Raw genomic sequence first — 16596 nt, 5'->3', positions numbered from 1 at the left:
TATTTTAGTTCCGTTGTTTTACTACTATCGGAATGCCAACGAAATTTAATAAACTGTTCAAATATAGTCATTTATTTTTCAGCAACGATTTTCGGGATTCAATCATTAAAATATGTTCAGGAACGCTCATAAAAAAATTCATTTTTGAACACTTTCTCCAGCACTTATTCTTATTTATATTTCAGTTGGTCCGTAATACTTTTCCAGAGGTCACATCCAAGCGTCTCGGTGCACGTGGACAATCCAAGTTAGTTCTTTTTTTTTTCCTTTACAAATGGCGTCCTTGAATTTGATTTCAACTCCTCGTGTATTAGGAGACTAATTGCCAGATATATTTTCCTGAATTGTTAGGACAAATCTACTTAAATATAATCTAAACAGTAAATCTATTTAAAAGGATGAGTTATCACTCAAAAATTAGAATTCTTTTTAGAGGGATACCGGGATAAATCAAAATTATAAGAATCCTTTAAGATTGAGCACCACAACCACATGAGCTAACATTTAATTAATTATAAAATTGGATTTTTTAAAAGCAAAACAGAGCCTGAACTTATGCAGCTTACCTTGCAAACATTTTTAAGGGTTTCGGCTAATATTTTACCAGCAGGACTTGCAGCTTTAAAGTTAGACAAAAGAAAAACATCATACAAAATTTATGCTTTATTTCATTTTATAAAATTTTGAGTTGAATTTTCTTTTTAATACCGGCCGATTTTTTTGAAAGTGGGATGATGGAATAAGTTCACTTTTGGAAGAAGAAAAAAAGGAATTTATAGTAACTTTAGAAAAATATAGACATCCTCTTTTCGCATTCTTAATCATGCGATTCGTTTTTTAAAGTTTAAAAGAATTTAAATCAAAAATGTAATCGCAAAAGTAGTTTCTGGTGGAATAGGCCCATTTCTAATAATCAACAACATTAACTAAAAAATAACTTTCTATTTGCTTTCTCAATTTTCCGAAATGGTCGGATAGAATAAACAGCACTGTAGTTAAGCAACCGTGAAGTAGTAATGCCACAAGCACTTAGCCGCCTTTTGCGCATCAAAGTAATTTACATCTTTGTTTTTTCTTACTGTTTGATTTGTGTTTCCTATACCAATCAATCACAGCCTAATTTAATTTTTATCAAATTGAATCATCAAAAAAGAATTCAGTAAAATTGTTGCCACTATTTGAAACGTCAACCCATAACACGAAAAAAGTACAGCCCTATGAATTTACTGCTTTATATATCTAATCTTTACCATGAATAATTAATCTTTACCATGAATTATTGGAAATGGCAACCTTAATTTTTCAAACATCATTGGAAGAAACTAAAATATATATATATATTTTTACAGATACCACTATAGTGGAATTGGAATAAAATCAGATGGCGTTTTTACAACTATGTGCAGTACTGAAGGGGTGACGAGGCAAGTAATTCCCATTTTTCTAATTGCAAATAAAATCAAAAATAGAATATATATATATATATTTCTTTTTCAGATTTTCCAGAACAAGCAACGAAAGAAAGGCGAGTAAACTTTTTGTGAAAATAGTCATTGCATATATTGACTCTTTATTATATACATGGATTTGAAAATAATACTATTTTAGCGAATTCTATTTCATTTAGGGGTGTGTAAAACGGCTATATTACCAGAACAACTCAAAACAAAATAGTACTGAATATTCCTCATTTTTTTTATATAATAGTACGAAATGCCCGAAGCCGAATAATACTGACCGGAAATGTAATTCACTTTTTTTGTATTGTACTACCATTTTTTTTATAGCAGAACGGAATGTCTTCTTTCGTTTAGCGTACTATATCACCGTTTTTTTTATAATAGCACGGAATTTTGAAATTTGAATAGTATCGTATTGAAAAATTATTTAAGCACTGTATTATAATTTTTTTTCATAATAGCATGGAATGCCTGAAAGTTAATGACATGGATTGCAAATGTAGCATACTTTTTTTCGCTCTGCACTGCCATATTTTCACAAAAAGAAATGCAAAATACTTATGTCCGAATTCTTTTCTTCTTTTTTAATTTTGTGTGCAGTATAACCATTTAAACAGAATTGTCGATTTTTTTAAAGAAAAGGTTAAGATGTGAATAATCTGAAATCAAACTGGGAAAAAACAAGCGTGAATTTTGGCTTTTAAATCATGACATAAATAAAAGTGACATTTTCTTTTTCATAATTTTTTCATCAATCAACACGTGAATCAAACTTTGTCTGTAAGCATCAGAACGGAAATATATTCTTGTGTAATCGGTGTTTATTTGGCAAGATATATCGCTGACAGGTATGTCGCCAAGCTGTCTGATCAAGTCCGATAAACAAACTTGTTCCGGGAGCTTATCGGGAAGCATGAAAATCTAGACGATAGCACTTAATATTCTCTTCCTTTTTTTTAAAAAAACAAAAAAACACTTGTCAATTAATGATAAAATGGAAATTGTTTGCTTTCTGTGTCTTTCAACTTTTCTATACATTTTCATGACATGTGAATAAACAAGTAAGGAAAAAGGGGACTGGAGTGAAAAAATTTTATAAATACAAAAACTATTTTTATTTCATTGTAAGCATAATTAAATTTTTTTGTCAACATTTAACAATCATATTCATTTTGCAATTATGCTTAAGATAATATTGTTGGGAGAGAAGCTATCGACACTTCATCTATGAAAAGGTACCCCAACATAAAATCGAGTTATAATATGCTTCATATACTAGTGTATTGGAATTGTTATTTTTGAAGTGTTAGATACACTACAGTACTCCCCCACTAGGATTTTATCTGTAATAGAATTCGATGTAATAGATTTTGGGAGAAGCCGGGAGAAGCTGTATTACCGTAGTGCTAATCATGAGAGCTGTATTAAGTTCACGGTCTTGGTCGCTCCTATGTTGCCATTATCAGTCGAGTGTACACAGGCCAACGTCGAGTGTGATCGAGACTGAGTAGCAGCAGTGCGAGAGGGGTACAATGATACAGTCACAAGTGGCAAATCAACTGTTCAATTTGGACTACCCATCTTAGCAGGCGTGTTTAAATTGAAGTGGGAGATTCTCTCAAGGTAAGCGTGTTCACATCACGTCCAAATGACGCCCAAAGTGGGGCAGGTAGTTATCGACAATGTCAACCTTCATCTATGAACCCATCATAGAATCGACTTAATATGTCTTATATACTAGTGAATTGGAATTGTATTTTTGAAGTGTTAGATAAACTACACTATAATTTTTTCATAATTCTTCTTTATGTTGCTTTTGTTCAAACTATAAACCCATGACATGTGTTTGTTTAGACTAGAGTTCATTCATTTGCCTTTTAATTTTAAAATTAATCTGGGAATATTTTATTTCAGGGTCTAAAATTATTTGCTGTCAAATCCCGCGACTTCCTTTCTGACGTCACACACACAAGACGTGTGTGTGACGTCAGATTACCTTTTTTTTTCTTTATCCTCTCAATGTTTTTATTCCGTTTTCCAAGAATTATTTTGCAAATTTAAAGTTTTGAAATTTGTGAAAACATATTTGAAACTTTTTTTTCTTCTTTCAAGTTGAATTTGGGACTACAGAGTAAAAAAAGGAAATAGTGATTTTAACTTTTAAAAAGTGTTTCGTACACATTTCTGTAACAAAATAACTGTCTGATTAATATTTCAATGTTCTTTTACATTATTATGTGTGCCTGCCTCATTAAATTCTATGCTTAACTTTCAGAGTATATGTGGTTTTGCCTTAATTTATTAAAACCAGTATAGCATGAATATTTTGCAATATTCAGAACTTTAGTTGATTCCTTCATTTTAGATATGAACCTTGAAATGTCTAGAGAAACAATTTTAAAAAAATGCCATACATTTTTAGTATTAACAATTTGCGTCAATTATTTAAAAAGTAGCAGAATTTTGCCTTTTAGAGCCATGAAGCGTCTTGTCAATGATAATAAAGTAAAAAATTAAATTGGGAAGAAATTAAATTGTTAATTTATGAAAAGACTTTTGTGTATATTGCAGGGAACCAAAGTCATAAATTCGAAAATCGGAACTTTGCTGCCTATGTTTCCTGATGTTGAGGATTTGTATGTTCCGTCAAACATGAACCAAAGAAAGGTATTTTTCTATTTTATAATCGGACAATCAATGTAACCTCTTCGAACCTTGTAACCCAAACTAGAGAATTGGGACAAACTAGCCCAGACAGAAAAGTGAAGTTTATTTTAACTCAGCAAAAACAATTTGATGTAAACCTAAAAAGGTTTGTTATGCTGTTTATGTGTAAACCTTCTAACCTTAAAACGAGATCTGTGACAATATGCTCTGTTCTATACACACAATATCCTAATCCAAAACCTTTGAAAACAACCTTCTATATAAAAACCTGAAATAGAGGTTGACTTAGGGTTCTTATGCGCGAATCCTAATAAAACTAGTCTCAGGTTGTAAATAATCTTAAATCTGGGTCAATATAAGGTTTCTTTTCACAAAGTCTTGTATGCTCAGCTGAAATTCACCTTGTCTTGAAATTTTAATGGATGATGCAATTTGATCCTATCACTAGTGTGACGTCAACTAAAACGTCATGATGGACCTAAGTGAACATTTATCCCAATACTTTTTAAAAAAAGTTCTAAATTACAGTTTTTAATCCTCTTTAGGGTGAAAGGTTTAAAACTACAATATTTTTTCTTTTTTGAAAAAAGGTTTTTACAACATTTTCTTGACAATAAAAAGAAAATTCATATACGAGGCAAGGTTACATTCTCTCTGGACTTCATTCGCTACTTTAAGAAAATTTTAAGAGCATAAACTCTTTTGTCCACTTCATCTGGATTAGGATGTTATACAGTAGGGAACCGATTATCCGAAACGATCGGGACCATCGCTATTCCGGATAACTGATTTTTCCGGCTTTCTGAATCGCTACAAAAAGCCGTTTTTTTTATTGTTAAACCCAACTAAAGAAAAAAAATATTAGGAAATAATCTTAAAAAGAAGAAAAAACGATGAAGTAATACAGTAATGATTATTTCTAAAATGATGGTATGGTAAACATCTTTCAAAAAAGAAAGAAAAATCCTAAAATCTTATGAGGAAAAAAAATTTTTTTTTAAATGGGTGGAAAATTTATTGAATTTCGTTCCGGTCTTTTGGTTTTCCGGTTTTCTGATTTCCGGATAACGGGTTCTGTACTGTATTTAAAAATTATTGTCTTTTTTTTGTTATGTATTTTCTTTCTTTCTTTTAAAAAAAGACAATTTTAATCTACGGTTAATATCGATTCAGTCTCTCGCCCTTTTTTAGCTCAAAGTTTTCCTCAATATGTACAGAATACATTGTCAATGCATTGTGGACGTGACAATAGGAGAACACTTTGAGGAGGTATTAATTTCTTTTTTTATTTTCTTATTGCTCATTTAATAATAGTGTTTTAACTAAGCAAGGTATGCAGCGTGAAAAAAATGCATTCTACTCCAATACGAATGAATGAATTTTGTTTAAATTACTTTGAAATGCACTTCCAGATTTCTGATTCAGCTACTACCTTTAGGGAAACAGTTCAATGGCGTAACCATAGTCACTGACAGTGCTCCAGATGATTGGCGGAGGGAGTTCATTCGACAAACGAACTATATGATCAATGGAATCTGTTCTTCAATAATCAACAGATAAAAAAAATAATGTCAATCAATAATTTGAAAGTGGTGGTAGCTCTTGGGATAGGTCGCTCAATGTAACGCGTTCTTTGTATCTAACTTTCGACGAAACAAACAACAAATCAATTTGTAAGACCACGCAAACTTGCTACGATGCTCCCCAAAATATGACAAAGGGTTAACTTTGGTTTTAGGATCGCGATTTGTTAGAATTCATAAATTACAAAAAACTCTTATGACTGGTAAAATTATGCGTAAATTTAAGCACAAATCACACTATTAAAACTTCCTAGAATATTAAGCCTGTTCTCTCATCCCCTCGTAAACATAACATAAGCGGAGGGATACATCGGAAATATTCTAAATTTCTTCCGATTTTAGGAAGCTTGTTATTGTATATATTTATTTGGATATTTAACGAATATTATTTTCGCCATAGATCCGTTTGTTTCTACTTCATTTTTGGCAAGGTTTTCCGAATCACCTACTGTCTATATTCGAATATGAATTGACCACTGATGTTTTGATTGCTTGTGATTCGATATTGCATCGGGTAAGTTTTTTTTTTTTTTTTAGTGATTCATGTTGACAATAAAATAAATATCATAACCCTTGTTGTTTTATATTTATTATTATAGACGCTGATTGATATTCTTATTCCGTCTGAAATCATTGAAATTCCTGAAAAGTGAGTATAGTGTAGCTATCAAGAGAACTCCTTCCGACGTCAATCTCGCGTCGAAGTGGATACCATGGTTTCGAGGAATAGTCACTTTGAATAGGGATGTGGGGTGAATTGTTTTTTCTTAATCTTGGCGTGAGTAAACCAATCGACACCTTCATTCCTCCATTAGAAATGTGCTCTCGCTCAACAGCCCTAGACTTTTGGTCTGGAGAAGTTATCTTCAAAACCGCACAATATTTTCGCCTTAGTTTTCAATACGTGTTGTTATTTTACAATGCAAAAAAAATTTTAAAATAAAAACATTTATAAAATAAATTTAATACTGAAAACAATCAAAATACAGACTAAATGATATTGATAAATGTCCCTCGATATTAAAAATTATTTACCGCTTTTTTGGGTGTTGTGTAACATTTTGCCTTGCTAAAATTAGAAATAATGCAGAATAGTACTTTGGAAAAAATATTAACGTCTAGTAATTATTTCGATATAGTTATTAAATATTGAACTTGTAATAAAAAAAAAAATCAAACGGGTCACTCTGAAGGCTACAAAAATTCAGCTACCGAGTTGAATTCATTTTCATTTATGAACTTAACACGATATATTTTTTTCTTCAAAATTCTAGTTTGTTCGAAAGTTATTGTTATTGGTATTTAAACGCTTTTCTTCGCAAATTTTTTCACTTCTTTAAAAAAAAGAAAAATATATAATGACTATTAATCCCTTATTGTAGAAACATTTATCCCCTTGAGATTTTTAATTTATAAGTTCGCGCTTAACTTAGTTCAATAAGTAACAAAAAGAAAATAATAAATGAATATGATAAAAAATGAGAGTGAATGCTCTAGATATAAATCTAACAATCTGTATCGGTTTTATAAAACTTTATATAAACTGCTTAATAGAACTGTTAGATAAAAGCTGTTTCCAATTTGTACTGTTACATGAAATAATGTTATTGTTGTGATGGTGATCGTTTTAAATTAATTAGTGGATATGTACAGGTAGCATTATTGACTTTTTGAAAATTGCAGATGCATCTTAATTTGGATGTAACAAAATGATTATTGTCTCAGAGAAATAAATAAAATCGCTTAAGAAAAATTTATTTATCAATTATTGAAAATGACCATAATTCAAAAATATAAAATTTATAAAGAAAATAAATCCCTTAAAAGGATTAAGATAAAATCATTCGTTTACATCGAGAATTTTTGTTAGCATTTCATTTTTACGGTTGGGACAGGGATGCCCAAAAAGGCACCCCCAGTTGCCAAAAATTGGAAATTGAAAATTGAATTAATTGTTCCCAACGGACAGTTAGGAGCATGGGAAAAGACCCAAGGTTGGAGATTTATCGAAAGATAACATTGCCAAAAATAAAGCCAACCCCTATAGTCAATATTAAATTTGAAATTAGTTTGACTATCGTAAATTGCCAACAAGACTGTGAGAATTAGTATAACTGAAACATATTTGTGATGAGAAATAAAGAGTTATAAATAGATTTTTGTGTTCGATTAGTCGCGACAGTGAATTAATGAGTCTTACATTTGTACAGAAGTAAAAAGTTATCCGATACATTAATCAATAAGAAAAGAATAAAATATTTTCTATTCGCTTTTAATAAATTGTAATAAAAATTAATTAATTGATTTGATTTAATTACAATTCAATTAAGAATGATTAAAAAAATAAAAGTCTGAGAAATTAAAGAAAGTTTAACAGCTTGGATTAACAGCTTGGAAATATGTAATCCCTATTGTGGCATCACAGTTATCATTTTACATTATTAATAAGTAACATTACGAATTGCTTATTGAATATTGTGTTCCACATTCTGTATTCCTAAGTTTAATTTTTTTTCAAGTACAATTGAATTACATGGACGCTTAATAATAATAAATATAAATGATACCGACTCAATAATAATAAATAAGCCGAAAGGTGTAAAAATCGGAGAACCGACCTTGCATCAGAAAGGTTCTGGTTTCGAATCCCGGGTAGGGCATAGATGATCATTCATTCTCTGTACTATCTGTCCTTACTGTGAGAGAAACGTTGGACCACCTAATAGGATACCCCTGAAAGAGTGGCCAACAAATCTGCTCTGTAAATGCCAGAATTGACGAAATGTGAACACAGGTGGGGTAATAAAATAAATATATACAAATATGTATGTTATTGATTCATTAACAACACAAGTTTACTTGAATATATCCTAAATCTTTAGGTTACTGCGAGATATTCAAAATGTGGCTTCTCATTGGCAGATATGGCTGACATGCGCACTTGAAAACATGCCTATCTCTTTGAAATCTATCAAAATGGAAACAGCCAAAAGATTCTGCGCCGCTTTAAAACGGCATGTAGCTCTTCTTCATTTCTCACAAGTGAGTATCTATCTAATTTCAATCACGCATTCCACTAGAATGAATGGTTGACTGAATGTAAATAATGATATACTTCATAAAACCAGAAGAAATTTAAAAAGACTTCCAGGTGTATCCCTCCGTTTATGTTATGCTAGGCGATGTGTGAACAAGCTTATAATATTCCAGGAAGTTCTAATATTGTGATTTGTGTTTAAATTAGCGCTTAATTTTACTATTCATAAGACTTTTCTGAAATTTATGAAATTCTAACTTGTCGCGAGCCTAAACGAAAATTGAACAAAATTAATATCACAGCATAAATAAAGTGTAAGGTTTGCCATATTTTTAGTGTTATCCCTTATTTGGCAGTATTTGCGTAAAATAATGCCGTATTTTATTATTTTTAGGTATCATTGTGGGAAGCTTATGCGAACTCTTCCGAATTCTTTTGTTGTTTGTTTCGTTGGAAGTTAAATTTAAAAAAAAACCCGTTATGTTGAAAGCACTACAAGTATAATAAAATTGGATGGCGTGTTTCTTCCAGTTTAGACGCAAAAATCAGTCGGAAATAGTAACCCGGAAGTTTTATGGCGAATTTTGACCTCCAACGTCATCTGCGCCAAGCTTTACACGATCAACCATCCATAAACGATTTCTAATTCATTGAAAATACAGGGTTTAAGTTTTCTCTGAAAGAAAACACTGAAGATTGAAATAAAATAAGAAAAAAAATAATAATTAATTGCTTCAGATTTCTGTCGTACTGCATACGTTTTTTCTATCAGATTTTTTCGTTTTAGTTCATAGATTTTCTGACAGATGGCGCCGCAAGTTCATTTTATTGCTTTTTCCAATGATTGTTTTTTCCATTGATTGTTGACGCATAAAAAAAATTCCGTTCTACGATTATGACGTGAGATTGTAGCTGGTGGTATAATTGCGTCATACGGCACTTTTGTAAAGAAAATTTTTTAAACAAAACGGGAAATTCTTAACAAAAATGCATGCTCTGTTATGCATAAACTTACTTATAACTTTGTTACATAAACTTAGACTAAACATCGTATTTATGCAAAATCTCATTTGTAATGAAAAATATTTAAAAATAAATAAATAATAATAAAAATAATAAACAATAATGAAATAAATAAAAAAAAATAAAAAGTTTGCTTAATTTTGGATACCCTAAACATATGATTGATCAAATTTTAATAACTTTTCCTCCCTTATTTTTAAACCATTTACGTACCATAGAGTAAGGTAATGTGATTATTTAATTTTAAGCATAAAGGAATTTTAACTTAAAAGCATATTTTTAGAAGGCTTTGATCAAGTACTGCCATTTTGTAAAAATACTCTTTTTTATCTTTAGGTTGCCAGACCAATTTTAAGCCAGATACCTCTGAAATCACTTTACAATGAGATTTTAAATCTGGAAGCATACGAAAAAAACCATTTCATAAAAACAGCGCCAAAGTGTAATGACTCGCCAAATAAAGGTAAAGTATCGGGTGCGCAAAAATGACCGACGATGGTTTACTGTGGTTGGATATTGGTACAGCCCTAAGTTAGTCAACAGATGAAGGTGCTGACAAAGTTTTAAATATCATAGCGTTTTCGGAAAAAAGAAACATGATGCAGTCTGTGGGCAAAATTACTTCCCAGATAGCAAAATAAGGTTTATTTTCACTCAGCAAAAATCTCTTAATGTAAACCTAAAAAGGTTTTATACGTAGTCTACGTGTAAACCTTCTAACCTTAAAACGAGATCTGTGACAAACTGCTCTATTCTACGCACATTACCCATGATTAGGACCCTATAAATTATGCGAAGATGCGGAAGATGCGGAAACCCGCATAATTCACAATTATCCGCATAATTTACAATTTTCCACGTAATCGCAGCATATCTGTATAATTTTTATTTTTCAGCAAAATGTATTCGTTTACCAGATAAATTTCTCCTTAAGGGTTTTTNAGCCCTAAGTTAGTCAACAGATGAAGGTGCTGACAAAGTTTTAAATATCATAGCGTTTTCGGAAAAAAGAAACATGATGCAGTCTGTGGGCAAAATTACTTCCCAGATAGCAAAATAAGGTTTATTTTCACTCAGCAAAAATCTTTTAATGCAAACCTAAAAAGGTTTTATACGTAGTCTACGTGTAAACCTTCTAACCTTAAAATGAGATCTGTGACAAACTGCTCTATTTTACGCACATTACCCATGATCCAAAAACCTGGAAAACAACCTTCTATATAAAAACTTTAAATAGAGGTTGTATTAGGGTTTCCAAGCGTAATAAGAAACCTTGAATAAAGCTAGTCTTAAGGTTAAAATAATCTTAAATGTAGATAATTATAAGGTTTCTTTTCGCAAAGTTTTGCATGCTCCGCTAAAATTCACCTTGTCATGAAATTTTAATGGACAATGCAATTTGATCCTATCGCTAGTGTGACGTCATGATGAACCTAAGTGACCATTTTACGTAAGTGACAATACTTTTTAAAAAAGGTGTTAAAATTTTTTAACCCTTTTAGAATGAAAGGTTTGAAACAGCAATATTTTTGCTCAATTGAAAAAAGGTTTTTAGTACAAAGTTTTCGGGACGATAAAAAGAAAATTCCGACACAAGGTTGCCGTAAGGTTACATGCTTTCTGGGTAAGTTTGAAAAAGCACGCCAAATATTTTTATAATTGTAGTGTTTTCAAAATAACGTGTTCTTTTAATTTAAATTTCAATGAAAGAAACAACGACTGTATTCGGAAAACTTCGCAAGCATTCTATGATGCAATCTTAAAAATTACAATTGGTGATATTTGCACAACTATAGCCAAATAAGGGATAACACTCAAAATAAGGCAAACCTTACACTTGTGTTTCTATATTAGTTTTCTTAAATTCTCTTTAGACTCACCACCAGTTAAATTTTTTTAACTGTACAGGGAATTTTTACAAATGATGAAATTACGCGATAAGTTAAGCACGAATCACAATAATAAAAATTAATTTTGTTCAATTTTTTATTTTTTTGATATTAATTTTGCTCAATTTTTTTAGGCTTCTTCTTTTTACCTGTTAGAATTTCATAAATTTCAAAAAAGTTTTATGAATAGTAAAATTAGGCTCAAATTTAAACACAATAGTGAAACTCCCTATAGAATATTAAGCCTGTTCACTAATCGCCTTGTAAGCACACCATAAGCGGAGGGATACACCGGAAGTTTTCTAAATTTCTTCCGGCTTTAGGAAGCTTGTTTCTGTTTCAAGCATCCATTGTATTACAGATTTTATCAGCCCGCAGAGAGGTATCGATTGGTATACCTTGTCGAACAATGGACGAATGTTGAAACTTAGCAAGAATAATTTTCTAGTTTTTAAAAAAAATAATAATAAAACTGCAGGTTTTAATTTAATTTTCGAACAATCGGTCAGTTTTGCAATGCCCAGTATCGTCATACAAATTTAAGTATATATACTTACTACTTTCTTTTAATGCATTAGGTTGAGTTACATGTAGTTAACTTTCGTAACTCATTACGGAGATATTTTTTTGTATGAGCTTAATTGTTTGAGTTAAATCATATTTTGTTTTGTTTGCGAACCGAAAATATATATTCACTGTTTTCCTGTGAAATTAAAGGTGGTCCGTGAACACTAAATTTATCTTCGACAATTAAAAAGTAATTATGAGTGGTCCTCTTCACGCTTTAAGGAAATGATATGCTGTTAGGGCTTTTTAATTTTCCGTTTCGTGACTTTTTTTTTAATTTCCATCTAAAAATTTAACATTATTATTTAATAATTTACAAACAGAAATAAAATTATCATTCTCTTAAATATTATATATACATAAATATATTTAACATTTTACAAATGATGATTTCAATGTCCGCTGGAATAATTCATATAATTTCTCTTTTTGTTAAATAGTTTTAAATAATTAATAAATAACAACATTTTTTCTCTCGAATAAAATAATTAATTTTATTGTTTATAGTTGAATGTGACGTCATGAATCTCTTAGAAAAGGTCATCGATATCGAACAATTAATGGAATGTTTGGATGTCGTTATCTTAAACAACATATACCAGGTAAAGAAAAGGGAGATTGAAATCTATGAAAATTGTTGTACGCATGCGTCACCAGGCGAGATAACCGTTAAAATTTTTCGGGGAATTAGATCCCAATACATATAAACGCAAATACGTATGAAAGATTAAAAAAGAGAAACATAAAGATTATTTTTTAGGTTTTGATTGGATTTAATTTTTTTATTTGATCTTTTAATTGTTCTCAAAAAACGTTTTAGCTTATGTTTCAGAATTATCCATAATTGTCATCTAAAATATATATTTTCAGAAGCTCTGTATATATGTAAGTCGTTATAAATTGCACATTAGGCTTCAAAATTTAAAAGTTGAATCGGAAGAAAGCAAAAACATATTTATGAAGCATAATGAATTTTTAAAAAATAACATAGTTCCAGCAAACATAACGTAAAAGCCGCAATGACTCCGGGGATAGAGCGTTCGCCATCCAATGACCCTAACCGGGTTCGAATCCCCAGCGATGGCTGGTCAAAACGAATTTCGCATCCAGCTTGCACCGACCACAGTGCTGATGCGAAATATCTTCAGGGTTAGACGGGTCATGGGTTAGAGTCCCTTTGCCGTCAACTCTAATTGTGGAAGGCTCTTGTGGTCTTCCTCTCCATGTAACGCAAATGCGGGTTAGTTCCATCAAAAAAGTCCACCACCAAGGCAAATTTCTCCCAATACTTGATCCAGGAGTTCCCTTGTCTTCTGTATTGGGTTCAAAATTACGAGGAGTTGAACGTTAGTAGTCGTGAACCCAAAATTGGGTCGACTGTTCAACGACGGTTATAAAATAAAATAAAACATAATGTAACAAAATGACATTTAGAATGCACACAATATTGTTTATTTTTTTCTCTCTAAGAAAACTAAATATTTTGTATAGTGTAATTATTTCGCAGATTTTAGTAATTGCTTTTTTTGACACTTTATCCTGTGATATGTATGTTACTGTGAATGTCTGAAATGGGTTGACTTCCGCTGATGAATGTTGACAATCACTTTTGTTAATATACTAGGTCTTGTTAACTGCAACTACCCGGTATACCCTTCACTGATGGGTTTTTAAGGTTCAGTTCCACTGCCCGGTATACCGATGGTTTCTTAAGGTTTAATTCCACTTCCCGGTATACCCTACACTGATGGTTTTTTAAGATTCAGTGTATACAATTGCGCGGTATACCCTACACTGGTGTTTTTTTAAGATGCTGGGTATACACATTTGCCCGGTATACCCTACACTGATGTTTTTTTAAGATACAGGGTATACATTTGCCCGGGATAACCTACACCGATGTTTTTTCAAGGTTCAGTGTTACTGCCCGGTACTTCGAACACTGATGTTTCTTCTAATCCATTCTCAGCTGATATTAAAATATCGAATAAATATAATATCAACGAATAAATTAGTATCAAATATTTCGGACATTCACTGAAGCGACTATGTGATTGTTGACCGGTAAAAGTGGACATTCTCCTGATTTCGGTCATTCACGATGTCTTTTTTGAAAGGAAAATGTCGGAGCAGAGAGTGATAAAGAAGAGGAGTTCCTACTTTTGTGGGTGTACACGCTAAACAGACTATCTCACCTTCTTTCGGAAAATCAATCAGATCACTTCAGTAAGTCTAATTTTTCTGTCACAGTTATGTTATCACACACATATATTACGTTACGTTATTTCATGGAGTAACTAGGTATTCTATAGAATAATACGATCCTAAAAGTATAAAATACGGGACTCGAAAGCTCTTTGAACCGGTCCAAGCTGCTTTTAGTCAGTTTTGAATCGCTAATAGCTGTTTAGCAATAACGTTGTTCATTTCGTTGCGTTTAGACGGTGTATTAGATAGTTAGCGTTTAACATGTTAGATTATCAAGAAATATTTTTCCTAATTATTTATCAATTAATCATCCGCAATAGGGATAAAATGTATTTTTGTCAGATGTTAACTGTTTATGATCAATTAATTTATAAAATAACTTTGGAACAGTTTTCATTTTAAATGTCTATCATTAGTTATTTCATAGAATAACTAGGTAAAGGACTCACTTTTCCATCTATTATATACTTTAACTGACTTGTCTAGTTATATATATAAATATATATATCTGTGTGTGTGCGTGCGTGCGTGTGTGTGTTTTTTAAAATAATTCGATGAAAGGATACCACTGGTTGATTCATTGCTATTTTTGAGAGAAGTCGGGATAACTGTATTAAGATCACCGTACTTTTGACTGCTGATCGTCTGAGCTGTGTCGCTCCAGTGTTGCCATTAGCAGTCGAGTGTATACGGGCTGACGTTGTGTGTGATAGAGATTGACTAGCAACAGCGCGAAGATGTGGATAATGTCGCAGTCACAAGTAGCAAGTCATCTGTTCAATGTGAACCACCCATCTTATTAGGCGTGTTCAAACCGAAGTGGGAGTTTCTGTCAGGATTGGCGTGTTCGCATCACGTCCGGGTCACCAATGTGGGGATAGTTGTTATCGACAATGTCAGCCTTCATCTATGAGAAGATTCGAGTTAACATGTCTTATATACCAGTGAATTGTAATTGTATTTCTGTAGTGGTAGATACTCTACAGTGTCTTACACAAAGAGCATATTCTTAAAAATTGATTAAGTTTAAAAATATCGAGTATCGAACCCTGTTTTTCTTTTTTTTAAAAAAATAATCTGGATTTTAAATTGACAGCAGACACACTGGTAACAAGAAATTGTTGGTAAAAAATAAAGAAATATAAATGCCGTTTTTATTCTGTTTAGAGTTTCCATTCTATATTTGTTGCATTCCAACTGTGTCACTGAAGTTCAAAAAATTTTCTTTCAAGTAACTTTGCACTTTTGGGTGACATTTATTCAAGAATATTTGATGTTGGCTGTAGAAACCAGAAGAATGAATGAGAAACAGAATTTGATTTTCTCGAATCTTAACAAGCACATCAAAACCAAAGGTATTTTTTATCATATCATTTTTCATATAAATCCTTTTGTTTTAATCCTATCTCTCCAATAAACTTTTCTTATAATTAAATTACAGAAATAATGATCAATAAAACAAAAGTTTCGTTTATGAGCAGAACAACATCTTAAAGGAATAATTATGGTTCGACGCAATCAGAGTTGGGCAAAAAAGTAATAGATTAAATTTTTTGATTGCAGTAATCAATTACTTGTAATCATGATTACAACTTTTATTACAGCTGTAATCGTGATTACGATAGTCGATTACAGTAATCTATTACTTGTAATCATAATTACAGCATTTAAAAAATTTTATTACAGCTGTAACCGTGATTCCAATAATTGATTACTGTAAATTTGAACATTTTAAAGACACAGAACTGAACCGTACAGTTTACCTACACTGCTGCAACTGAGTGCAGTTGTTCCAAACAACCGGTTTTTGTGCTCCGGGACACGACACAAGTACTCGTTGCGACTATTAGTGCACACAACAAAACGGCCCTTACTTAAAAAACAACATTACCAACCAAAACAATATATATATATGTATATATAGTGGAGCATCGTTTATATGACGCCAAAGGGACCACCGAAAAACGTCGTATAAACGATTGCGTCGTATAATCGATTTTTACTTCTAAAACTGAAACTAACTCTGTTTTCAGTTAATTTTAATGTTTAACGTGTTGATTTACATAAATTTCTAAATTAGACAAAGCAAAACAAACAAATAACCAAAGAAGAAAAATTTCAGTGAGCAGTTTGAATGTATGTTACCTTTAATTATATTTTCT

The 16596-nt window shown here is 31.4% G+C and overlaps 1 protein-coding gene across 9 annotated transcripts in view; it reads left to right on the top strand.

Moving 5' to 3' along the window:
* Nucleotides 1-16596, top strand: part of LOC107452357 (DNA-binding protein RFX6) — a 52694-nt gene that overhangs the window by 12731 nt on the left and 23367 nt on the right. For 5 of the 9 annotated variants that reach the window (XM_043049406.2, XM_016068816.4, XM_016068815.3 and 2 more), the window contains 12 exons: nt 186-247; nt 1350-1424; nt 1498-1525; nt 4032-4127; nt 5319-5396; nt 6111-6224; nt 6310-6359; nt 8593-8752; nt 10107-10233; nt 12734-12828; nt 14344-14452; nt 15667-15789. In XM_043049406.2, coding sequence (XP_042905340.1) covers nt 186-247; nt 1350-1424; nt 1498-1525; nt 4032-4127; nt 5319-5396; nt 6111-6224; nt 6310-6359; nt 8593-8752; nt 10107-10233; nt 12734-12828; nt 14344-14452; nt 15667-15789 — 1117 coding nt within the window. The remainder of the gene's footprint in view (nt 1-185; nt 248-1349; nt 1425-1497; nt 1526-4031; nt 4128-5318; nt 5397-6110; nt 6225-6309; nt 6360-8592; nt 8753-10106; nt 10234-12733; nt 12829-14343; nt 14453-15666; nt 15790-16596) is intronic. The other 4 variants (XM_071182944.1, XM_043049409.2, XM_016068818.3 and 1 more) reach the window with 3 other exon arrangements.

Source organism: Parasteatoda tepidariorum, chromosome 7, assembly GCF_043381705.1.
Source record: "Parasteatoda tepidariorum isolate YZ-2023 chromosome 7, CAS_Ptep_4.0, whole genome shotgun sequence".
Lineage (NCBI taxonomy): Eukaryota > Metazoa > Arthropoda > Arachnida > Araneae > Theridiidae > Parasteatoda > Parasteatoda tepidariorum.
This window is presented reverse-complemented; position numbering and strand designations above follow the sequence as displayed.